This window comes from Myxocyprinus asiaticus, chromosome 24 (assembly GCF_019703515.2).
Source record: "Myxocyprinus asiaticus isolate MX2 ecotype Aquarium Trade chromosome 24, UBuf_Myxa_2, whole genome shotgun sequence".
In the NCBI taxonomy this organism is placed as follows: Eukaryota; Metazoa; Chordata; class Actinopteri; order Cypriniformes; family Catostomidae; genus Myxocyprinus; species Myxocyprinus asiaticus.
Window position 1 is genome coordinate 9,612,602 of NC_059367.1, and position 26,461 is coordinate 9,639,062.

General features: G+C 37.2%; 1 protein-coding gene across 2 annotated transcripts in view; it reads right to left on the reverse strand.

Annotated features, from left to right (window-relative positions):
* Positions 1-26,461, reverse strand: part of LOC127415158 (fibrinogen C domain-containing protein 1-like) — a 190,908-nt gene that overhangs the window by 10,574 nt on the left and 153,873 nt on the right. For both annotated transcript variants that reach the window (XM_051653765.1, XM_051653764.1), the window contains exon 6: positions 8,030-8,209. In XM_051653765.1, the coding sequence (XP_051509725.1) occupies positions 8,030-8,209 (180 nt within the window). The remainder of the gene's footprint in view (positions 1-8,029; positions 8,210-26,461) is intronic.

The window sequence follows — 26,461 nt, forward strand, 5'->3', positions numbered from 1 at the left end:
ACTGGGGAATTAGGACTTACACAGTCTGAGCACCTCCTGCTGGACTCCCTAATACCTCTTCCAGCAGCAACCTTGGTTTTCCCAGGAGGTCTCCCATCCAGGTACTGACCAGGCTCAGCCCTGCTTAGCTTTAGTAGGCAACCAGTCTTGAGCTACAGAGTGATATGTGCATGAATGGATAATTGCATTAATGCCGAAAAACACAGCAACATCAGAGATGAATTATACGTTCTTCAACTTGGACAAGCATTGTTAAAATAGTCAAATGCTCACATGCAATTTCGGTTCTTACTGGCCTCCCTAATGGTAGTGAAATCATTTCTGTGTGGTTGCAAAACTGTCATTAGCACGCTTTGAAGTTGGCATTGTATTAGTACTCAAAGTGTTTACAGAAATCAGGGCATCATGGGTTTAAAAACTAATCTCAGGTAATTATTCCTTTCCAGAGCAGCCTGCTGCGGCTGAGCTCTTCTTCTTCATGCTATCATAAAGGCCTTTCATTAAACAGTGCAGCTTTAAAGACAGCATGTGATGCTTTGCTTTTGCACTTGAAGCCAGTTATGATATGAAAATTCTAGTATGCAAAGACAGGCTGTGAGGCATAACGGCGCACTTTTGTACCACAGGAAGGAAGACAAACGGGAAATTTTATTGCAGTTGCAAAATACATCAGAGTAATTTATGACAAACGAAGAATTCTGGGGCATGGATCATCAAAAACACCACAGGGATGCACTGTCATGTTGAAATAATGTCAGTATATTAAATCGGTATATCAGTATGAGCACACAATTGCTAAAACACTTTTCAGACAGCCAATTTGCATATTTTTGGATGTCTACTGAAGAAATAACTTGGATGGGTGGTACATCAATCAACCAAAAATCAATCAATCAGTCCGGCCGTCCGACCAGGCTTCAAACTTTTAAAAACTTTTTTAGACTTTCCTGCAAGTCTTTTTTTCAAGCCAACAAGAAAGTTTGTCTTTAATAACTTCCCTTTTCTACTTATTTTTGCAGTTGGGTTATTCCATGTCACTAGAAACTTCTCCCAGCTGAAATTTTTGCATTTTTAAAAATACTTTTACTGAAGATTTAACCATATAGGGACTTAAAAATTAAGAGATGAAAAAGTAAATTTGTTCTGAGCCAGAATCTAAAAGGTTATTAAGATATTTTTAATACTTTTGGAGTTATATGAACTCCAATTTTGGAAAAACAACAAAAAAGTGTTTGTCACCCCCCCTTTTTTTGACTCACACCACTGACATATAGTATAATACAACAAGGGGTTCTTAAGTCAAATGATTTTAGTAACAAAACTAACCCCCTTACACAGAGGTCTGTGTAAAAACAAAACAACAATGCTGCAACCTTTCTAAGGTTATTTTCTGACCTTTAGTTTGCTCCAAAATCATAGGCGGAAATTGTCATTTTGAAACTTCTCTACAGAATAATAGATTACTCAGTACAATCGATCCATGACATTTAATATTTTGGCTTTCATCATCATTTATGTTTATCTTTCACCTTTAAAATTAAAAAAAAAAAAAAAAAACAGCAAAAACTAAATTTTGAGTCGGGGACCTCCGGTTGAGATGACACGAAATTACTCAATACTATTTAGTGCTAACTACTAACACAGATTTTACACACTTCACCATTAGAAAACATCTCTAATAAACTCTACACATCACTCGGGTAACAGAAATATTTGCTCAATTATTTTTTTAATAAATATATTACTATTTATATATTATATCAGTAAGTTATTTAAAGTGTCTTTTTAGTTTAGTTTTTCCTTTGGTTTGGTATAGTCAATCATTAATATCTAAGAAACAGATACTGTGTGCCTAGAGAATGCCAGTCAAATTAAAAGAGAATATATTAAAAGCCTGCTGTTTGTTGAATTTTAAGCTGCCTGACACATTCAATTGTTTTCACACCTCGTTTTATGGCCACGATGTGCTTTTTAATAGTGACCTTGAGTCGGAATTTTTACTTTGTAATGTCTGTGATTGTTGGACTCTGAGTACAGACTTGCTATTTGTCTGACAAACCATTATTAAAGGTGTCAAGGACACCTCACAGTTTTGCCCTCCAGGAGTCACAGTTTGGCCATGACAAGTTATGTGTTATAAGCTGCTGTTTCGTTTAATGCACATTGCTACTCTGGCTAAATTCACACAGCAGCAGAATACATTTGTCAGTCCTTTTTTGAGTGCTAAATGTGATTATGTTCACACACAGTTGTAGGGCTTTACTGGTTGTTTAGATCAGTGTTACTATCAGAAATAATTAATAATTATTTATTTAGTTATTAATTAATATTTAAATTAATTAATTGAATCTAACTCATTAAAACCTCATATGGGGCTCCAGTAAATGTAGTGTGCTAAGTTTAGGAGCAAGTTTGGTTATTAGCAATAATTAATAATTATCAAAGATAATTATTAATTATTAAAATCAATAGAACATTGATGAGAATCAATGTTAGTTTTTTTTTTAATCCTTTAAATCAACAATTATCAAAGATAATCATTAATTGTTAACATCGATGAAACGTTAATTAAAATTAACACTAGCTTATTGATCATTCAAATTCAACACTCATCAAAGATAATTATCAATTATCAAAAATCAATAGAATATTAATAAGGATTAACATTGATGGGGCACCACCCTGGAATCAGGGACTAATAACCAAATAGTAAAACAGTCTCAATATTAGATTGTTTTCTTAGGAAAATCAACATCCGAGGAATATCGATTTTCTGGAAAAAAATAATGAATCAAGGCTTGAATCCGAGCACTGACATCCCGTCAGCATGACACAGGCGTATGCAAAACAAACCAAAACACTTCTCTTTGTAATATAAACAAAGTTTATTTATGCAGTAATATCAATTAATATTATACAATGCAGTCAATAAACTTCCGACTTACAACTACAAACTAAACAGTGATATGATTAGATATGGAAATCAAAATAATCCTATAACGCATAAGGTGTGTGTGTGTGTGTGTGTGTGTGTGTGTGTGGTTAGTATGAGAGAGAGAGAGAGAGAAGTGACAGCCCTAAAGCCAATTTCGCGATCGTGGGAGAGAAAGCAGCTGTTAGTTCATCGCTCAGAGACGCGGTGGACGGCTCGTAAACAGTCTCGCGTACTTTGACTATTTAATGGATGAACTCAGTTTACCTGTCTCACCCGCGATGGCGAAATTGCACAACAGTCCAATTTGGTTGGACCACAATACAGCAAAACATATTTGTGATAATTAATACCCTGAGGATTAATAATGAGCGGACATGGCGGTCCGTAAACTGTACAAGCAAAAACCTTGAAACACAAGAATAGCACACTATAATATTCTATCTCTGCCCAGACGTAAACCTCTTACTTGAATCGCATGAGTACACAGGTAGAATGTGTTTTACTCCGTCCTTTAACTCTGACCCGGTTCCTTGAGGCTCGGGTGATGACGGGAGGCCGTTTCCTCGCTCTATCTATGTTGATTCTTGGCGGGCTGGCGGAGAACTCAGAAATGTCGACTTGATTGAAGATCCTTCGGATCTGTTAGAGTGTTCGGTTGAACACAGAGTAATCTCAACTCGTCCAGCGAGATGGAGATTGTATGGCTACAGTTTCAAGTCGGACATTACTTCCTTGTGCCACGAGGTTGCACATGAGAGCAGCAATAAACTGCGTCCACACACTGCAAGCAAAGTTGCTGGAAGGAAATCCCGAAAGCATTTCAGAGGTATTTCAACTCCTGATGATGTCATGGTTTGAGGTGCGTTCTGTTGTGTGCCTCATCCAATAGGAGTTGAGAATTCGATCCTTTAGTGAGCAAGGCTTCATACAATTTGTAGTCTGTTTTGGACTCCCTTTGTTTGATTTTGGCACGATTTTTATCAGTATAATTTACGACTTGGAATGTGGGGGCTTGAGTTAGGTTTTTAGGACTGTGTTAGGCCTGCCTTTGTCTTCTATCTGAATACATGAGGCCCAACACAGTTTGGTTATAAACAAGAGTGACAACCACATTCTAAAACAAGTTCTGGGGTCTATGCATGACCCAAATGCACTCTACACTCAGTCAAAATTGAAAAAGCATCTGAAGCTGCTGTTGGTAAGATTTGACAGAACTTGAACTTGCACCTTGATTGGACTCGTTTTTTAAATAATGTTAGGTCAGTTGTGACAACACTTTCCGTCATCTTTGAGATTTACTTGAGTCAATGTCACTATGGAAACAGGCGTTATTCACGGCTATTGCGAGAACAGAATAGCGTTTTGACTTTGGTTACTTGTTCGTACAGACAGAATTCAAGCCTGATCTCATGAAAATTACATGAGAAAATTACATTTGCAAAATGAGATTACGTGAGTCCTTTTAAGTATCGCGGAAGTTCAGAGATGAAATGTCCATTCTGTGGAGCTAAAAGCGAGTTCAGTTTTCTCCCAAAAAAATGACGTTTTTATGGATCATGCACTAGAGAGTTTTAAACCTTAAATCTAAACATATTTGATAGTTTCATAAAAAGCAAATGTGAGATGAAAAACATGAGGTTTTGAAGGTCAATGCTCTATCGAGTTTTAAACCAAAGAATCCAACCTCCCTACCCTAAACCTTAAACTTAACCGATAGTGTCATAAAAAGCAAATGTGACTTTAAAAAAGGCAATTGCTGAAGCAACCACATCAATTTGTAGTGTTTCTTTGACACTTTCAGTTAATGTTTTGACTCCTACCCCAATCCTTTGCATTGCAAGTACAACTCTCTATCAGTTAAGCTTTTGTGAAATTTGATCACACTTAAACAAGTTTGTATATTTTACATGGTTATGTAATGCAAACGTAAAATGGATAGTTCAACCAAAAATGAAAATTCTCTCATCTCTAACATACTCTCATGCCATCCCAGATCTGTATGACTTTCCTTCTTCTGCAGAACACAAACGAAGAATTTGAGAAGAATATCTCAGCTCTGTAGGTCCATACAATGCAAGTGAATGGTGACCAGTCCTTTCAAGCTCCAAAAAGTACATAAAGGCAGCATAAAAGTAATCCATATGACTCCAGTGGTTAAATCCTTATCTTCATAACTGATATGATAAGTGTGGGTGAGAAACAGATAAATATTTAAGCCCTTTTTTGCTATAAATCATTCTGAAAGTGAAAGTGGAGATTTATAGAAAAAATGACCTAAATATTGATCTGTTTCTGGCTCAAAGCGATTACATCGCTTCAGAAACCACAGTCATATGGATTACTTTTATGCTGCCTTTGTGTTCTTTTGGAGCTTCAAAGTTTTGGTCACCATTCATTTGCATTGTATGGACCTACAGAGCTGAAATAAAATCTTTATTTGTGTTCTGCAGATAAAGAAAGTCACACATCTGGGATGGTATGAGGGTAAGTAAATGATGAGAGAATTTTAATTTTTGGGTGAACTATTCCTTTAAAATGAATTGCGTTACAAGTTGCGCACTAAAGTAAAAGTGTTAAAATGTCATTGTGTGAGGTACAGGGCAAGAAGTAAGTGTTTACGAACTGATAATCTGCCTTTTACTCATGTTTTGTGTATAAATGAATAAAAGTAGTTGGAGAGCCTCTAGTGTTCATCAGGAAAGTGCCCATGTATGTACAACGAGCCACGTAAAAATCATTTTGCAAAAATGCCGATATAGTAACATGATTCTATGAGACCATGTTGCAGTATGCAATCCGCTCCTGTAACCTATGAACAGGACAATTTCCCAGTCACACCTGCAGTAAAGACGATGTCAGTGCCAAACACTGAATGTGTGAACGTTCAACCTAGTTGCATATCGATTAACCATTATTTTATCTATTTTGGCAATTTATTTTAAATAAAAAATTTTTTTTAAATCAAATTCTAAATGTGTGTGAAGAGGAGGAGGGCGTGGCCGGGCCGTGAGGATGCACGCCTGGTGCTGAATTGTACTAATCAGCCGGGAGGGGGATAAAGACAAGCAGCCGCTGTGTGTGTGTCTGTGCGTTTATGTTTCTTTAAGTTCAGATATGTCATTAAAATTATGTTGACTGTTCTGTTCCTCCTTGCCCATCCTGTGAACCCTGTTACATTGGTGCCGAAACCCGGGAAGGAAGAGGGATGCGCTGTCATGGAGTCCTCGTCGCTGCCATCCGCCAGGGGATGGAGGAGTCGCTGCCGGCCGCTGGGAGTCGGAGGAACCTGCTGCCATCCGCCAGGAAGGGGAGGAGCTGTTACCGTCCACCAGGGGTTGGAGGACTCACTGCCATCCTCCAGGGGAGGAGCAACTGTCGTCCGCCAGAGGGCGGAAGCGTGTCTGGGGACCGGCGAGTGAGTTTTTCTCTCTCTCTCCTCTCTCTCTCTATCTGTCTCTCCCCCTCATTCTTTCCCTCTCCCCTCTCCCCCCCCCCCCACCCCCCCATCTCTCCCAGGGCTCCAGAGAGGCGGGGAAGACCTGCCGGCAGAAGGACGGCCAGAAGGGCAAGACCTCCCCTCCAGGAAGAGAGGGGATGGGATTACGTCAAGCCGGAGATTTCCCCGGCCTGAATCAGGCGGTGGAGATGTGTGACGAGGAGGAGGGCAAGGCTGGGCCATAAGGACGCATGCATGATAAAGTTCAGTTATGTCATTAAAATTATGTTGACTGTTCTGCTGGTGCCCGCCTCCTCCTTATCCATCCTGTGAACCCTTTTACAATGTGATTTTATGTTAATGGTCACATCTGCAAGTCCATCCTACCAATCATGTATACATTAATGCTTTAAACAATCATGTGTGTATTTTAGGCACACATCAATCAAGTCAGCACCGTACGAGTCCAAAACAAGCCTTAATTAATAAGATTGGGGATCAATGTGGCATGACTCCTCTAGCGGAGAATGTTTAAAACAGCCTTGCTAATTAGATGCGTGCAAGCAGTATTCTCCTCTTGATTTATGTTAATAGGAGTGTTTGTTTATGTCTCCCATAATAAGCAGAGAGTCTTCTTTATTGGAATGCCAAAGATGTATTCTACGGCTTCATTATCCCTGCCCTTTCCGGCACACGGCGAAGGTCATGCCTGCAACCAGACCCAGCGAGCAGGGTAGTGCCTGGGGAAAGACACCTGAGAATAATAGAGTGCGGGGCCCAAGTAATGTTTAAAAGAGGCCCAGGAGACAGCACAGGTGAAGCATAGAGAATTGCTCATCACTTTGCTTCCGCACAGACGATAACCTGCAGCCCCCGTTGCTTAGTGTGCCACTGGAATATATCTGAACAGTGCTGACAACAGGCCAGGAAACTTTAAATTAGTCTTGTGATTCTCATGATAGTTTCTATTCTTGGCTCATCTTTTTTATTTTGCTGGGAGCAATTCAGGCCACAAAGTTTGGCTTTCCAGTGTTTAAAGGGATAGTTCATCAAAAATGAAAATTCTGTCATAATTTACTCACCGCCATGTTCTTCGAAACAAGGTGATGTTAGGCAGAATGCTAGCCGCAGTCACATTTCACTTTCATTGCATAAAATTCTACCTTCTATGTTCTACAAAGGAAAGGAAGACATACAAGTTTGAAACAACTTGAGGGTGATTGAATTCTGATAGATCTTTCAGTTTTTGCGTGAACCATCCCTTTGACATGGTCTTGTTTTCAACTTGGCTAAACTTCATTAAATGCTAACCATAGCCTTTAACTTAATATTTAAGAATACATTTACTTATATATTAATATAAAACATAAACAAGGGTTTACAACAAGTAAAATGGTGCTGGTTGCACTTTCATCAAACCTTTAAAAAAACACAAAATCATTCAAATGAATGAATAAATGAATGAATGAATACTTTAACAGGAATACAGACCAAAAATATTGATGACTCATTTTGAACTCATGATTGGTCCAATTTCTCTGCATTCGCAATAAAAGTAATAGTTCTTAGCTGCTGCATAAGGGGCCTGCTTCACACATCAGGTTAACACTAGCACAGGAAGTCTTGGACAAAGAAAGAACCAAAGGTGTGTACCATACCTGCAGTGCCAGAGTAGTCAGTGATGCTCAGTGGGTAACCATCCTCATCTGGATCAACCGAAAACAACCCCACTCCAAAAGATCCATACTGTGCAAATGAGGTACTGTTCTCAAAGTCCTCCAGGTCAATTCTCAGCTCGTAGTTGGCTTGAATGGTAAGTGCATGGATTCGTTTCATGCCTGAAAAAAAGAAAAGAAAAGGCACTTAATAAAAAGGGCTTGCAAGAAAAATGTGCAGATAAGATTAATGTGCAAGTACAGATGGACAACATTGCCATATTGAAGGATAGTGTGTGACTTTAAATGTGAATTGAGGAACAACTCAAAACAAAACAAAAAACAAAACAAAACATAGACTTGTATTGAAGGAGGAAACGTCAGAGCATCATAGAGACGTGGGGGTGGGCTCTTTTTTTACTTGGGCCAGTAAGCAACCAACTAGCAATGTCGTAGCAACCACCCAGAACACCCTAGCAACCGCTCTTAACACCCAAGCAAGATGGCTGCAAATTTTGCACAGACAAGCACCACTAATTATTTTTGCAATTTTGTTTTTTCTTGGCTGAGACCTGTAACTGGGCTATGTGTTTCTAATTTCTTATTTTGACATCAAAACAAACCAGTGGTGAACTTTCATACCTCACAACTGCATTCAAAGCAAAGTTCAGTTGCAAGAGACGTAGTTGTGTAATACCAAAGTCTTTCTAGCAAGTCAGCCCACTGTCGGCCTTCTTTGGAATGCTCTCGGGAGGCTATTTAAAGTCATGCCAGTGCAGCTCCTATCTACTTGAATGGGAACATACAGAAATCTCCTAAACGTTTGGTCAAGATTACAATCAAAGGACATATTTCAAATCAGCAGTAAAATCCGACAACACTGGTATCATAAATTGTGCTTCTTTACCTCAGATTATGCAAAAACCCCCCACAATGTTCCCGGCTTGTATAGCTAATGTGCATGCCTAGTCAAGTTGATTGACAGGCGATGTCTGTATCTAAAAGGTGATTGGCTCTTTTACCTTTAAGGCTGGACTTCCTTTCTATATCCGTTGACCGTTGGCTGCAGTTGGGCGTTCCAATTTCTCCCATTCATTTTAATAGAAGTGGCCGATCTCTGCTAAATAATCTCTGGTAATACTTTGACTCTAAATAGTACAAAGTCCAATCTTTTTTCTCAGAGAGGTGGGGCTGTTAAAGACATAACGTCTCATTCCTGACTGAGACTGGTTTGAAGGACTCTGGTCTACTCCCAGGGATCAATATCTCCATGGGAGACCCAAATTCCAGTAAGTTCTGCACTTAATATTCCACCCTGTTTTCACAGAGAGAAGGAGAGGCACTTGACAGGAAACTAATGTGCTTGCCTACAAATGAATTCCCTTTGTAAATCGTACACTGGCATATGTGTTGCACCCTCAGGACAGAAAATCAATACAGCAGAGTTTTGCTGGATCTAATCGTAGCTTGCTGCTGGTCTTCAGCTGTTGAGGAGCGCAACACATGTGTGTGTAGGGTGTTTGGTGAATGAATTTTAGCTGCATGTGGCCATATTTACTAAACAGAGAATATGTTGCTTAGAAAAACACCAAACTAAGCTTAACAGATGTAAAGTGGCCATTAGATGACTACAGACACTCCAAAAGAGTTATTATAATTATTTAAGTTAGCATTAACATTGGGATATTGTCTTAAAGTCAACGTGAAATGTCATTTGCAGCCCAATTTACTAGGGTGTTTTTTGTTTTCTCCCCAATTTGGAATGCCCAATTCCCAATGCACTCTAAGTCCTCATGGTGGCGAAGTGACTAGCGGACAGGGTTGGGGAGTAACGAAATACATGTTACGGGATTACGTATTTAAAATACAAAATATAAGTAGCTGTATTCCACTACAGTTACAATTTAAATCATTGGTAATTAGAATACAGTTACATTCAAAAAGTATTTTGATTACTGAAGAGATTACTTTGTATTTTATTGTCATTTGTTTCATTTAATATTTAGTCCTTTCAGATGGAAAACATTTATACATATAAATGATGTAATCCAAAGTGCATTTGAACAGCGGTGAAACACTTTCTTATGATGTGTTACATTCATACGAGCAGACAGAGAAGTAAGTTTGAAGTAAGTTTGGAGCAGAAGAAATAGAAATAAACCTTGTGTAAACTGTCAGCTTTACGCTAAGCTAAAATGCTATTTCTAGCCATTTTACATGCACGTTACCAGGCACAATCATAGTTTTTTATCAAGAAAATTCACGTTGGATCATAATTTCTTTTTTTCTAGTAAGACCTTTGATATTAGGGCAAAAATCATATTCTTGTATAATAATTGTTTTATTGTTTTCCTGTAAAAATATAGATTTATAGATTTATCTTGTTTTAGAAATAACACTGCATAGGATATTTAGGTTTTTCAGAGAATGTATTTTTAACATGTGTATTTTGTCTTACTGTACTGGCAGAGGTTTTACAGTCAAAACAAGTGCAAATATCTACCAGTGCTGAAGAAGTAATCCAAAGTATTTAGAATACGTTACTGACCTTGAGTAATCTAAAGGAATACATTACAAATTACATTTTACAGCATGTATTCTGTAATCTGTAGTGGAATACATTTCAAAAGAAACCCTCCCAACCCTGGTGGTTGAGGATGAATCTCAGTTGCCTCTGCGTCTGAGACTGTCAACTCGCGCATCTTATCATGTGGCTTGTTGAGCGCGTTACCGCAGAGACGTAGCGTGTGTGAAGGCTTCACGCCATCCACCGTGGCATCCACGCACAACTCGCCATGCACCCCACCGAGAGCGAACCACATTATTGCGACCACAAGGAGGTTACCCCATGTGACTCTACCCTCCCTAGCAACCGGGCCAATTTGGTTGCTTAGGAGACCTGGCTGGAGTCACTCAGCACACCCTGGGATTCGAACTCGCAAACTCCAGGGGTGGTAATCAGCGTCTTTACTTGCTGAGCTACCTAGGCCCCCCCTAGGGTGTTTTTTTTTAAAAAAATTTAAAAAGTAAAACAGGAAGAAAAAATGAGGGTACTATAAAATATAGTGTGGGAATTCTATCCAATGAGAATTGTTTGCATCGTGAAAAGTGGGTGTAACATACCAGAAAGGGTCCAGGTGGATGGAGGGGGAAGGGTTTAAAAGTAAGAGGGATTCATGGCGAATCCCTATTGAAAGTGGTTTCAGACGTGGAGCCTGTAGTCTAAGTTATTAGACTATACATTTTATAAATATTATAAAGATGAAAGATTACAAATACAAACTGTTTTAACATAGAATATCATGCACCAATGAACTGTACACAATAAGACCAGGAAATATGCATTATGAAAGTTAACAGGGTACATTTTGATTTCATGTTGACTTTAAAGGTGACAGAGGACGGGGGAGTGTGGGAAACCAGTTTGAACCAGTCATAACCCATTTGGTGACACTAAACCCTGTTTTGTGGCAAAGAAATTACATACAGTACTTCACCTTTAGGAATAAAATGTTTTAGTTACTTGTAAACAGAAGTGCATTGCAACGAAGTACAAATACATTTTTACTGTGCTTAAGACCAGTTTTTGAATATTTCTACTTAAGTATAAATATTTCTGTTGACATTCACTTTTACTTCACTTTATCTTGCAAGAAAGTTAATAATTTGACTCTGATACATTTCTCCAGACCTTTTTGTTGCTTTTGCAAAAAAAGAACACATCTGCAACTGTAAACTGCATGCAGATTGGTGTTAGTCATGTCAAATTCGTGAACAAATTGTTTGAGTCAAATTTTAATCAATTTGATTCTTTTGAATCAGTCAAAATGATAAAAAAAATAAAAATAAGGATATCTTTACTTTTACTGAAGTATGAAAATTGGACACTTTATGCAACACTGCTTGTTAAAAAAAAAAACAATTATTTTACATCCTCGTAAGTGCATTTCAACTTTGGTGATTCATCAGTTACATTGTGTCAAACTGAGTTCAGTTCAACTTAAAGTCCAATGAACCACAGCAATGGAAAACTGGCCGGGAAGAGAAGCAGCAATCACTTTACATCCCTCCAGTCCCGCAGAATAGACTAACATTTGTTCAGATGATACTGGTGTAATGACAGAGATGGTTATGATGGCTCTGAATGGAATGGGACTAGTGTGGTACAGCTCTAACTGCAGTCAAGCATAACATCAGGCTCTATTAAACACAAACACCCGTCTAATGACCTCCACACTGACTAAATGGATAGGCCATTTGCACTCGAAGGCCATTGCTGTTTCGACCCAGGGAACCACAAATGTTACACAGTGGAGGCACAGAGGTGCAATAAATCAGAACAGGCCCATTATAGACAGCAGACTGGCTGTGTTGTTTTGCATTTAAAGACTAATGTGCATATGATTATCTTCAACTATAGGCTTTAACAGAACCTGATCACCCGATACGAACACTTCTTTTTGGCTTGAACAATATTATCTGAAGCTCGTACTTGATTATACTTTTATACACCCACTATTTTTCCATAACAATCTTGTGGTGTAGCCAGTTTTGGTCTTTTTATGACAGCCTCTGCAGCAATATATCCAAGTTGCAATTTAATTTATATACAAATTTGAATATCACAAAAACATTTGGTGAATACAGCAGCACATCCATCCCATGTGTTTAAGAGAACAAAATCGTCACTTCTAGGGGAATTGTCGCAAAAAAGAAACGAAAATGGAGGTTGAAGCCACTGTGGCTTTCTTCAATATAATAAATAACTTATACACAGTTTAGAGTGTGCAGACAGACTTCATGTTTGCTAGCGTTCGGTGGCAGATGCCTTATGTCTGGGAACAAAATGTGCCAGACAGTTCTGGGAGGTGATATTAGCCAATCATTTTAATGACAGGCATTGGATCCGGCATTTCAGAATAACCAGAGCAATATTTGAGATGCTATACGATAATACTGACGATTTTCTGAGTGAATTATGCATTCACATAGCTTGTTGAGGCAAGGTATACATATATATTTCAATATACAGTAAATTCTATAGGAATATATTTGATAAATGTGTTTCTATCTTAGTTTATGCGCACGTCTTCTTACTGAAAATAAAATGTATCTACCTCAAGCGAGCATACACATTTTTTATGCACATTTAGGAAACTTTATTTGCCACTTGGTGTTTCTATCCAGCATTTTTTATGCAATATCCCAAAATTTGCATAAAAATATGCGGATGGAAACCCAGCTTGTGATGACAAATCTAAATGATAGTTAGACATTTTCAATATACACTCAATTAGCACTTCATTAGGAACACTATGGTCCTAATAAAGTGCCAGACGTGGTCTTCTGCAGTTGTAGCCCATCCGCCTCAAGGTTCGACATGATGTGCAATCTGAGATGCTATTCTGCTCACTACAATTGTACAGAGTGGTTATCTGAGTTACTTTAGCCTTTCCGATAGCTTGAACCAGTCTGGCCATTCTCCGTTGACCTCTCTCATCAACAAGGTGTTTCCGTCCGCAGAACTGCCGCTCACTGAATGTTTTTTACTGGATGGACCATTCTGAGTAAACTATAGAGACTGTTGTGCATGAAAATCCCAGGAGATTAGCAGTTACAGAAATACTCAAACCAGCCTGTCTGGCACCAACAATCATGCCATGGTTGAAATCACTGAGATCACATTTTCCCCCATTCTGATGGTTGATGTGAACATTAACTGAAGCTCCTGACCTGTATATGCATGATTTTATGCATTGCACTGCTGCCACACAATTGGCTGATTAGATAGAATAAGTAGGTGTACAGGTGTAAAGGTGTCCCGACCCCCTAGTTGAGAACCACTGGTCTAAATCAAATGTATGATTAGGATACAAAGAAAATACAATTTTAAGTCCTTTCATGGTGATTTCATATAGCTGCCTGTTGTTGACACAAACTGGTTTGATCTGTTTTTTAGAAGCATTGATCACCTCCATCGGAAAACCCCGCATTCTCTCTACAACCACAGCACTGTGACATTCAACACAGCAAAATCAAACATGAACCCCTCGACCTTTCTAATTTTATTACTCTATGATCTTGATGGGCCCAAAATGTTTTCCAAGAAGCAAATATGCATTTAATTTTGATAGATTTTTCATTCATGATATGATTCACAAGAGCAGTTTCTCAGAACATTTGTCTTGCATTTACAAAAGATCTCTGGGGAGAAAGCATTTTTTTGTTTGTTTTTTTCAGGAGAAACACAGAAAGGAATTTATCAAGCTATTTTTATTCAAGCTCTACATCAAAATGGCCACATTGGCCACAAAGTCCCATGATAATAAACAAAAATCTGTAGCATTTTAAAAAATGTACAAGAACATTTTACGATTCTGCCCTGTTTCAATTTCACTACTAAAATAAGCAAATTTGTGACACTGACCATTCAACTCCTTTGTACAAAAGGTCAGATTTTACTGCTTTCATTATAGGACACAAGATGCTCTTTGGAACAATCTCAAATCATTTTTGGATAACATGGATCATCAGATTTTGATCATAAGAGTTCATGCCAGCTGAATTCATACTCTACTGTCTTTAAAAGAATATGGCTGACATTCCAAATACTGAGAAATTCTTGAAAATCTTTTTATTTAAAGTTATGCTAATAATATTATTTTTAATTCTCTTTAGATTTTTACTCACATGAAAACCAAAAATTAAAACTGATGTAATTTCTGCGCCACTAGTGACACCAAACGAAACTGCAAAAAATAAACTTTGTTTTCAAAACAGCTTTCGGAATACGATCCCTGTCTGCCACTGGCCAAACAAAGTGATTGTCCCACCCCCAAATCACACCACTGGTTGAGTTACATTGTTGGGGTGGGTCTAAGCGGATCGCTCAAAACAAACTATTTTCATAGCGCAACAGAAAGACAGTTTACAGTTTTTGAGAAAATTAACCTATGAATGGCTTACTAGTTGTCTCTGCATATTAAGCTGGGATAGGAGAAAGTATTTTAAGACAGAAAAGTTACAAACTTCAGCTTTAAAGTATGGTTCTACCTTCTTCACGAACTCCCCAATACACTAGAATAATTAAATAATTAGAATCATTTGAATAATTATCTGAAAAGATATAAACAACATCTTGTGCTTATCAGTTCACCAAAATTTCCTGTTCTTTTCATAAAGTCTAAATATACAGCTTAATACTTTCACTCTGAGGAGTAAAATTTGGAAGAATGCCTTTTGGCTATTGGAATGAAAATTCACACATCTGTAGGCACAAAATTTAACATGCTCTGACATCAAGCACAGAAATCTTTGAATATTGTACGGTAGTTATGTTTAAACTGTGGGATTCCTCTGAATTTACATAATTGCTTTCAGAGCTTTAATTAAATCTAGCGAGACTCACTCAACCCAAGTAACAATAATTTCCAAGTGATATATCAAACAGTGAACATGTTTCTCTGAATGAAAACGAAGTACCAAGGTGTAAGTGGAAGATACTAATCAAAATTTCTGTGAAAGTTACTTTAAAGTGCTTTTTTAACTGTTTGGCTTGAATGACTAATTTTAACAATTTGCATTATAAGAATAGTTTATCAAAGAAATAAAACTCTGTCATCATTTAAACACCTTAATGTCATTATTATATTCTTTCTTCAGTGAAACACAAAAAGAGAGGTTATGCAGAATACCTAAGCTTCTGTTTTTCACATAACAAAAATAGACTGTGAATTATACTGCCAATCTCCAAAAAGGACATAAAAGCATCATAAAGTTCCATTAAAGTAGTCCATATGACTTGTGCACTATATTCCAAGTCTTCTGAAGCCATACGATAGCTTTGTGTGAGAAACAGACCAATATGTAAGTAATTATTGACTTAAATATTTAAAAAGGACTTCAGTATGTATCTGTTTCTCACCCACACTTATCATATCACTTCTGAAGATATGAATTTAGCCACTGGGGTCTTATGGATTACTTTTATGCAGCTTTTATGTGCTTTTTGGAGCCTTACCATTTTTGCATTGTATGGACCTACAGAGCAACTATATTTTTCTAAAAATCTTTGTTTGTGTTCTGCAGAAGAAGGAAAGTCATGCACATCTGGGATGGCATGAGGGCAAGTAAATGATGAGAGAATTTTCTTTTTTGGGTGAACTATCCCTTTAACAGCCTCTAAACTGTTTAATCACTTATTGATCCACCATTGGCCTTTTGACCTCTTAATTTCATGTTATATTTTCTTAATTCATCTTAAAAGAAAGCGTGATTCCTGTTTCAACTGAAGTGAGATACTGAAGGATGTGAGGAAATCGTGAATTTGGAGGCTCTCCTGCTAAGGACACATCACTTTCTGGCAGGCCAAAAGCCATGCTAATTTTCTCCCAATGCAACCGTCCGCTGATATAAATTTTTAATCAAGCTGCTCCATCTGTGTTTCAGCAAGAGCTTTGCTGCTCTTCTTAACCATTCTATGAGAAGCGTCTCACATGGCCATTCATTGCGCTCTGATAGATAATATTGAGGCATGTGAGAAGTGGAGGAGAGAGATTTGAGCTTTGTGCTTGGGCTTTCACTCTTGCAAACCACCCCACCAATATTCTTTCAGATTCAAATATTTTTCTATTGGGCGGAGCATTTTGCCACCTGAGTAGAAATTTTCTGTGTGCCAATCCATGCCATTTTTAATAAGGACATTCTATATATATATATATATATATATATATATATATATATATATATATATATATATATATATATATATAAACACTGTTTAATACAGAACAGTTAATTTCCATATTAATCCTTAAAGTCTTAAAATAATCTTTCTTATATATTTGGATCTTTACAGACCCAGCAAGTATATCTATCAAAAATAGATCTACAAAATGCCCAGATGGTGTCAAATTTTCCAAATATTTTCAAAATATTTAGAAAATAATAGAATAAAATATATTTTGATATATTTTGATGATGTATTTTTCATATATCAAAGAGATAATGGAAGTAATTAGGACAACTCTAGAACAAGATTTTCATGAGACGCATCTCGCTGTCAAACACATTTTGAGCTACACATAACACATAAGATACACATAATCTGCACATAAGCTGCACATAAGTATTTTTTCAGGCACTTCCTGAGTCTAAATAGATGCAAAACGTACATAATTTCAGTAGTACACCCAAATGACAATAGTCATATCATACTGTTCATGTGTTGTACTTGCTATAGTTTACATCCACATTGTTTCTTCATCAAATAGCAATGTCAAATGTAAATCAAGTCAATCACGGAAACATCAGCGCCACCTTAGAGTAACAAATGGCATGTGTAATATGTACTATACGTAAATGCATATCGGATATTGATAATAATAAAAAACAACAACAACACACACACTATTACATACCTAGGATCTCTAATGACCCTTTACATTTTAGGTACTCAAGCCATTATATAAAATTAACTTTTTGCAATTTTGGCTTTTTTTTTTTTTTTTTTGCGTTACAGAATTCATAAGAGAAAGATTAAGGAATGCTAAAGAGATGTGGGCACAACTCCAAAAAATGGATGAGCTACGGGGAGTGGAATGAGGTCCCGTGTCTCTAAAGACCTAATGTATGCATTTGAGACCCTGTTTCCACACGGTATTGCGATGCGTCTTGGGTGATCTCTGTTTACACCTGGTCGCTTAAATGCAACTCCTGTGACCACTTGTGTTCAGATTTGGAGGGGAGGGTCTCTGTTTCATGATGACATACATCAATCACTATGTCAGTGTGTTACTGCATGATAATAAATTGCAACAAAGTCAGAAACTAACTCGTAACAGGTACTCGTAACTGGCAAAATTTAAACTCTTGCTTTAGCGCAGCGGTTGATTGACAGGTGAGGAGTGGCGCTTCACTACTGCTGGGACGCATACAAAATGGATTAGCATTTACACCTCAAATGCGATGTGGTCACATGCGTTTTTGAACAAATTCGTATGTGGGTTTTGTGATCCGATCACAAAACGTTTTAGACCCCGTTTAGACCTGTACTTAGGGCTGACCAAATGTGATCGGATTACCTGAAATGCATCTTAACACCAGGTGGAAACAGGGTCTAAGGTTTAAGCCACAGTCACACTAAGCTTTGAGCATGCAAAATTACCTAAGACACAGCAACGGACAGGATATGATCATGCTTATGGTTTTAATAAATTATAAATCACAAATAACAAATAAAATACATTTTAAAATTTTAAAATGTACAATCTACTCACTTTCCTGCAACAATAAAAACATGCAGCTTTGAAAAATGCATCCTTTGTGTTGAGCCAAAAGGTCAGTGTGTGACGTTTCAATCTTCTATTGCTTACACATCTTCTCGTCATCCGAATTCACAGGTAAGAGTTCCCCAAATTTGAAATGCAAATTTTATTTGCCTGAGTTAGCATTTCTGGTCTCCTGCATTCAGATGCGTTTGAATAGGAGTGAATGGAGTGCAAAGTGTAGTGTTACTGGAGCTTTAGGCTTATAATCATGTTTTGGCTGACTCCCTCTTTGAGGGTGTTTCATTTTATACAGTAACTAAAAACATAATAATATACCCACTTGTGGAAATGTTTATATTTTTTTTCCTTTCTTTGTAAAAAAAATGTTCTATCATTATTTTACCAGCATAATCATTTGAGAGAAAAGTTTGTGCAAAACCAGATGATCCATGTTATTCATCATGATTTGAGAATGTTCCAAAGAGCATCTTGTGATTCAATGGATGCAAGAAAATCTGACTTTTCATACAAATGGGTGATCACAAATTTGCACGTCTAACCAGGATTGCATGCAATAATGCCACAAGCAATAAAAACAATTAAATATCTCTTCCATATAAATCTGAGTTTGGTCCGAGTCAGCCATGACAGAGCGATGAGAAACAGGACATTGTATAGATTGCTTGGGTTTTATTTCTGATGTGTTGCACTAGGTAGCCCCTAGTGTTCTATATTTTCTATTCTATAATTATTTTTATTTTTTTTCACGGTGGAGTCCCCAGACCCCAGTTGTAGAGGACTTTGAACACCTGCCAGTGGAGTAACACAGCATCCACAGCATCTTGAGCTTCCTCCAGAATAAATCATTATATCTAACGGCCTGTTCTTTCCCAGGTCTGCACATCAAAAGCTGGTATAAACAAGTGGGCACTCTCAATCGCACCAGTATCGATTTTGCTAATTTTCTTATGCCTGTCTGCATAAGATAAGCTCACTGCATTCTCCCTATGCCATTCTCCTGTCTTGCTGAAATCCATTTTCGTGCCTTGAGCTCAATTATATGCAAATCAAGATGTAGATTTAATTAGGCCTGATGCAGCTCTTGTTTTTGAGTTTTACATATTCAGAGTGGAACTGACATCTCTTGGTGTCTGTGCCTATGTTTGGAGTAGCATACTTACTACTCTTACTATTTCTGCAGTAGGCTATGTAGAATGTATACTGTGAACAGTATGCAAATTTTTGATTTGCTTGAATACCCAGATGACCTACTATGACACTCATGACTGAACCAGAAGTAATTAAAGACACAATTCTTTTTTTTTCTTTTTTTTTTTTTTTTACAACATGATCACAGAAAATTGACAGGTTGCTTTCAAAGTTCATATACCCTGAAATCAACCCCATTCTACTGAATAACTGACAAGTGGCATCGCCCATCAGACATATTTGCATCAATTCAAGTGGGGTCATTTTTACCTCTGGTGCTAACGATTGCGTTTTGCATGAGCAACGTCCAAGACACAGGTTCTGTTCCTGTTAGAAACAGGAAGTAATCCCATTCACATAAACTCGCTCTAAAATTACACGATTATCCCACTGATGGTTAGATTAGGGTTAGGGTGTGGGTTAGAGTTTGGACTTTTAGTTAGACTACACTTCCCATGATGCACCTTTTTGATCACACTCATCTGTTCCCCATCTTTGTTTCCAGGTGTTCTGTTTTGTCATTACCCATGTGTGTATATATAGCCCTCATGTTTCCCTTAGTCCTTGTTGGTTTGTTAGCATGTTAGTGTATGATGTTGCTTACCTAGTTAGCCAGCAAACTGCTGTTATGTTTGATTTCCCTTTTGCTCCAGTGTTTTAGTTTCATCTTTGTTTTTTTCATCTTTTGAGTTTCTTAATAAATAGTTCTGCAGTTGGATCCCCACTCTCTCATCTCGTCCTTCCCAGTCTCGTAACAAGTAACCATTTTTATTTATGACTGGAATCCACTCAATGACAATGTAGCATACTACAGTTTGCAACATCTATCATAATGTATTCTGTTTTGCATGCTATTTAAAAAATACTTTGCAGTATATAATATGCAGTGTTCACTAAGTAGTAAGCTAGTGTATTCCATTCCAAACATAGCCTGTGGATGGAACAGAGACCTGCATAGGATTTCTGGGAAATAGGCAAATATCCACTAGTCATTGTATTGCTAAGTTTTGGAATACCACAGTACCAACTCGCATAGTACCAAATAAAAAACTACAAGATATAAAAGCACAAGGCTTTGGAAAACATCTGTTATAAAATGTAAAAGGCCAGAACATCTGTTCAAGTACTATTGCAAACACATTTGTAAGTAACTCTCACATCAATGCAGTTGTTTTAGTGAAATTAAAAAGGACATATGGGCTCCTCCCTCCTGAGACTATAATGAATACAACTTGCTCAACACGTAGAAGCTGCAGAAAAGAAAACCTGAGAACAGACAGACCTGATTGAGAGCATTGGCCATTCATACATTCCTGACCAATCCAATTAAAGACAGTGATAATGAGATCTGCAGCGGTAGAGAAGGGTAATTGCCTATGACTGCCTTTAATGTGATGTACCATTCTGCACCAAATTAAATGAACATTTAATTTAAATAAAATCTTGTTGCTATATTCAAAAAAGCACACATTCTATATTGTTTTAAGGTATTTAAATCCAATTTCTCTCCCTTAAATTCAATTTCAGCATAATGTATTTTCAATTAATTAATTTTCTTTCCTTTTTTTTTTTTTGTGGCTTTTCTGTCTCTTTTATTCACAGATATACAACATTATTGGAAGGGAAGAGAGGGGAATGGGATCCATATATGTTGAAGGTTAGACAAGAAATAGTATCTAATGGGAAAAATAGAAAAAACTATGTAAACCCTAAATATATATATATATATATATATATATATATATATATATATATATATATATATATATATATATATATACCGATCAGCCAAACCACCTGCCTAATATTGTGTAGGTCCCCCTCATGCTGCCAAAACAGCACCAAACCTCATCTCATAATAGCATTCTGAGATGATATTCTTCTCACCACAATTTTACAGAGTGGTTATCTGAGTTACCGTAGACTTTGTCAGTTCAAACCAGTCTGGCCATTCTCCATTGACTTCTCTCATCAACAAGGCATTTCCATCCACAGAACTGCAGGTCACTGGATGTTTTTGGCACCATTCTGAGTAAATTCTAGAGACTGTTGTGCATGAAAATCCCAGGAGATCAGCAGTTACAGAAATACTCAAACCAGCCCATCTGGCACCAACAATCATCAATGCGATTATCTAATCAGCCGAACGTGTGGCAGCAGTGCAGTGGATAGAATCATGCAGATACAGGTCAGGAGCTTCAGTTAATGTTCACATCAACCATAAGAATGGGGAAACAATTTGATCTCAGTGATTTCGACCATGGCATGATTGTTGGTGCCAGATGGGCTGGTTTGAGTATTTCTGTAACTGCTGATTTCCTGGGATTTTCATGCACTACAGTCTCTAGAATTTACTCCAAATGGTGCCATAAACAAAAAACATCCAGTGAGCGGCAGTTCTGTGGATGGAAATTACTTGTTGATGAGAGAGTTCAACAGAGAATGGCCAGACTGGTTTGAACTGACAAAGTCTACGGTAGCTCAGATAACTGCTCTGTACAACTGTGGTGAGAAGAATAGCATCTCAGAATGCTATTCGGAGATGCAGGTTGGCGCTGATTTGGTGGCATGAGGACCTACACAATATTAGGCAGGTGGTTTTAATGTTGTGGCTGATCGGTGTATATATATATATATATATATATATATATATATATATATATATATATTCATTAATCCATGGTTAATGTGATGAACTACATTGTCTTCACACAGTATATCCACAAAAAAAAAAAGAAAAGAAAAAAGAAATAGGACCACTTTTTTAAAGTCATTGCAAAACTGAAAATAAAAAGTTAGATTACATTATTTTGAAATCTAATGGAATTAAATGAGATTTGGGTCTTTCCCCATTCGAGAAGCAGGTGCTTTACTTGCAGACATTTCAAAGATGGTTTCCAAGTGAACCAACTTGCTTCAGAAAGAATGCTGGTTGGTCTTGAACCTGTCACCCACATGAGCACAAAAGCTCAACATGCTAGGAGCACATGTGCTAATCACTCCACAATGACTTTAAAATGAATTCAAGCTAATTTAAGATGTGACAACAGAAAATGTTTAAACCAGCATTTACAAAGGCAGAGTTGAACATGACTGTTTTCACATCCATCACAATCCAAATCTCCTATTCATGTGAGGACTGTCAGAACAAATAACATTTAATGTGTGGCTAAGGTAAAAACTTAATGCTATATAATACTTGCTTTTCATAGAGAAAACTAAATAAAACTGAATTCCTTAAATAATGCATTTCCAAGTGTCTTTGCAATGGAGATTATGAGCTTCAGAACAGCAGTTCGCAAACATCTGACTGCAGTTCACCCAGAGTTTTAACTATAAACTCTCTAAGCTCACTATGAACAGTTCATGGTTCCCACTCTTTTCCAGAGATAATTTTCTAGAACTATTCTAGAATTGTACATACTGTATGTTACTGATATTTCTCTCTCTCTCTCTCTCCCTCTCTCACACCGAAATGCATACAGTACAAAGAGAGGGAGAGAGAGAGAGAGGGAGAGAGAGATATGGTCATGTAATGTTAACATTTATTGAACCAATAGTTAAAAAACAAATGAAATATGTCATGTGCAGGCAAATAAGGCGTATTTTTAAATCAAGCAGGGTCATAGTTAATTATTCTATCTATAAGTGGCTTATTACAATTCAAGGCATGTTAATCAGCATATTTCCAATTACATTTCCATATATATTCCCCAAATATTCCAGATTCTAAACATAATATATCGTAATCGGGGGGGGCGGGGGGGGGGGGGGGGCAACAATAATAAAATTACTTTGCTCAAACGGATGCACAGAATTGCAAATAATGACACATGAAGCCAAACTCGGCAACATGAACTTTTAGTTTAAAAAGCAATTCCCCCCCTCAGTCTCACGTGCTCCACATCTGTTGCAATAGCACTAGTGTAAATGGAGTCTGTCTCTACATCCCATTGGGTATTATAATAGGAATAATCGATAGTTAAATTCCATAATCCATATTCCATAAAAATTTCAATGTCAGATCGATTTACAATGATACATTTTACACCCCTAACAACTGTGTCAATATAATTAGAAACTGATCCAAAAAGTAGGCTTTGACCGTAACAAGATTACTATCTCACCGCTTTCCAGTTAACATTCACTGCAAACATTCAAGCATACCATTATCTAGCTGCTGCATGCGCCACCGAGAAACATGACATGAGGTGCGTTCAAAAGCAGTGGGGTTTAAAAAATAAAATATTACAGTAATAGTACAAAATATAATATCTAAAACTCTGCATCCATGAACATAGCGCTTTCAGCTGCTAACAACTGATTTCAGGGCTGGTGGTGTTAAAAATTAAAACATTTACTCTGCAGTTACCTTATAAAGGGATAGTTCACCCCAAAAATTTTAATTCTGTCATCATTTACTCACTCTCTTGTTGTTACAAACCCATACAACTTTCTTTGTTCTGTGGAACACAAAATAATATTTTAGGCAGAATGACAGCCTCAATCACCATTCAATTTCATTATATGGAAAAAGATGCGATGAAAGTATCTTTTGTGTTCCACCAAAAAAGACATAAGGGTGAGAAAATGACCGAATTTTCGTTTTTTTGGGGGGGTCAACTATCCCTTTAAAAGTTTTTGGATAGTTTTATAGGTAATAAATGTTTGTAATATAATGTTACTTCATTTACATATTGATTCAGGTCATAGTAAAGGTGATAGTTACAAAAGAGTTTAAAGTGCCATGCTGTAGAAACGTTAGGAACACTTCTGTTCACTTACACTAATTTGTAATCATTCTGAAATGTGATTCTCTTTTTTTTAAATAATTATGATGTGTTTGCTTCGATTCTTTTTGCAGTCTCTGCCGCTACTGCATAATTTGACAATTTCTATCAAGAAAACATACAAATTAAAAATGCCTTGCAATGTCAGACTTCAGCCAACGTAAAAATAACATCCACTCAATTTTACCACTTTATGAGCACATTTTCTTTAAAATTGTGCTGTTTACAGAAATATGATTTATTCATGAGGAGAGGTTTGTAAAAGTCTAGTCTGAGCAAGCAACAGCAACTAAGGGGGGTGGAGATTAGAGAAGGGTTCAATTGGCGTTCATTTCCAATTGGCGTTCATTTCCTTTGCCACATGGCAAGGACATCTTGTATTACAGACATAGACTCACTTCACCGTGCCAACTGTTGTTTGACGCAGTATTAATAAGATAAAAAGCCCAGACCTGCTCCCCCTAATTCATCTATGGAGTTATGGGGTCTTAATGGCTGTTCAGCTAGCACTGTGAAATTAGCTTGAGTGCTTTCGCTGATAGCATCAAGGCGGCTTTGCATTGCCATCAGCTAAAACCTTATCAGCGACATCAGAGTCCTATCTGTGTCTGACCCGGTTTCATATTTAAAGCTCGCCTGCCTGTCTATTTCTCTGAAACGCTTCACAAAACACACATTACAGTTCATTACTGTGTTCAGGTTTAGCTAAATGAATGGACAACATGGGATGGAAAAATATGTGGAGCATCTCGAAGGTTACGGAGACTGAAAAAATAATGGTGTTTGAAAAATAGCTCTCATTAGAAATTTGAAGCATTCAATGGAGCATTGCTATTTAACATTGATAATCTGTAAGACCATCAAGCTATACATCAGTCTTCATAAACATGAAAATTTAAGGCTTGGCCGGATGCAACTAAAGAGGAAAACTACATCAAAATCGACAAGTTGGTGCATTTCCTGAACGACTGGTCAACTAATTGGTCTTAAAGGGATAGTTCAACCAAAAAGGAACATTCTGTCATCATTTACTTCTCCTCACGTTGTTCCAAACCTGTTAGACTTTCTGTTTTCCATGGAACGCAAAGGAAGTGCTATGCAGAATGTTAGCCTCAGTCACCATTCACTTTCATTGTATGGAAAAAAGATGCAATGAAAGTCAATGGTGACTGAGGCTGTCAGATTCTAATACTCTTCCTAACATCTCTTGATGTTTATACAGATTTGAAATAACATAATGGTGAGTAAATGATGACAACATTTTTATTTTTGGATGAACTATCCCTTTAAGGAAGCCCTGTTTAATAACTGGGCTGGTTTCGGGTTCACATGACCCAGAACAGACTCATGTTTCTTAGGGGCCGTTTACATAAGATGCGTTATAGCAATCAAAAACAACTGCAACGAAATGTAACAGAACACAGGGGTCTCAAGATGTGTTTTTAATAGTTGAAGTATTTTTTACTTCTACACTCTTGGTGCAAGGTGTTCAAAAAAAATAAATAAAAAAAAAGCGAAAAAACCCAACACAATGACCAAAGATGTCCATTTGAATGCATACGGCTGTAGCAGCAGTGCTTTAAAGGGGAAACATTTAAAGAAGCATTTTATCAGAGAGGGTTTTACCATGCAAACTATCTAAAAGCAAAAGCACTGCCACAAAAATTTGCTTTAAAAATGAAATACAAAAAAATATAAAACTAGCCTCTGTTTTTACTATATATGTGCATAATATTATTTAGCGGCTTGGGCAAAAACTGACTGCCACACATAATTTTTTTTGCCCTCTTGCCCCGTTTTACTTGGCATGTAAACTTTACCGGTGTTATTACCACCTTATAACAAGTGTTGTTCTCAAAGCTGTTTACATTTCAAAGTCAAAAGTAGATAGTTAGAAGTCTCATGTTATTGTGGGTTTCTTACGTTGACGGTTTTTTGAATAATCTGTTTTTTGATAGTTATGACTCATAACGTCCTGGTTATTTTCGTAACCTCTGTTCCCTGATGGAGGGAACGAGACGTTGTGTCGATGTAGTGACACTAGGGGTCACTCTTGGGAGCCCTAAACACCTCTGATCTTTGAAAATAGGCCAATGGGAATTGACGAGTGGAATTTGCATGTCACTCCCCCAGAAATACGGGTATAAAAGGAGCTGGTATGCAACCAC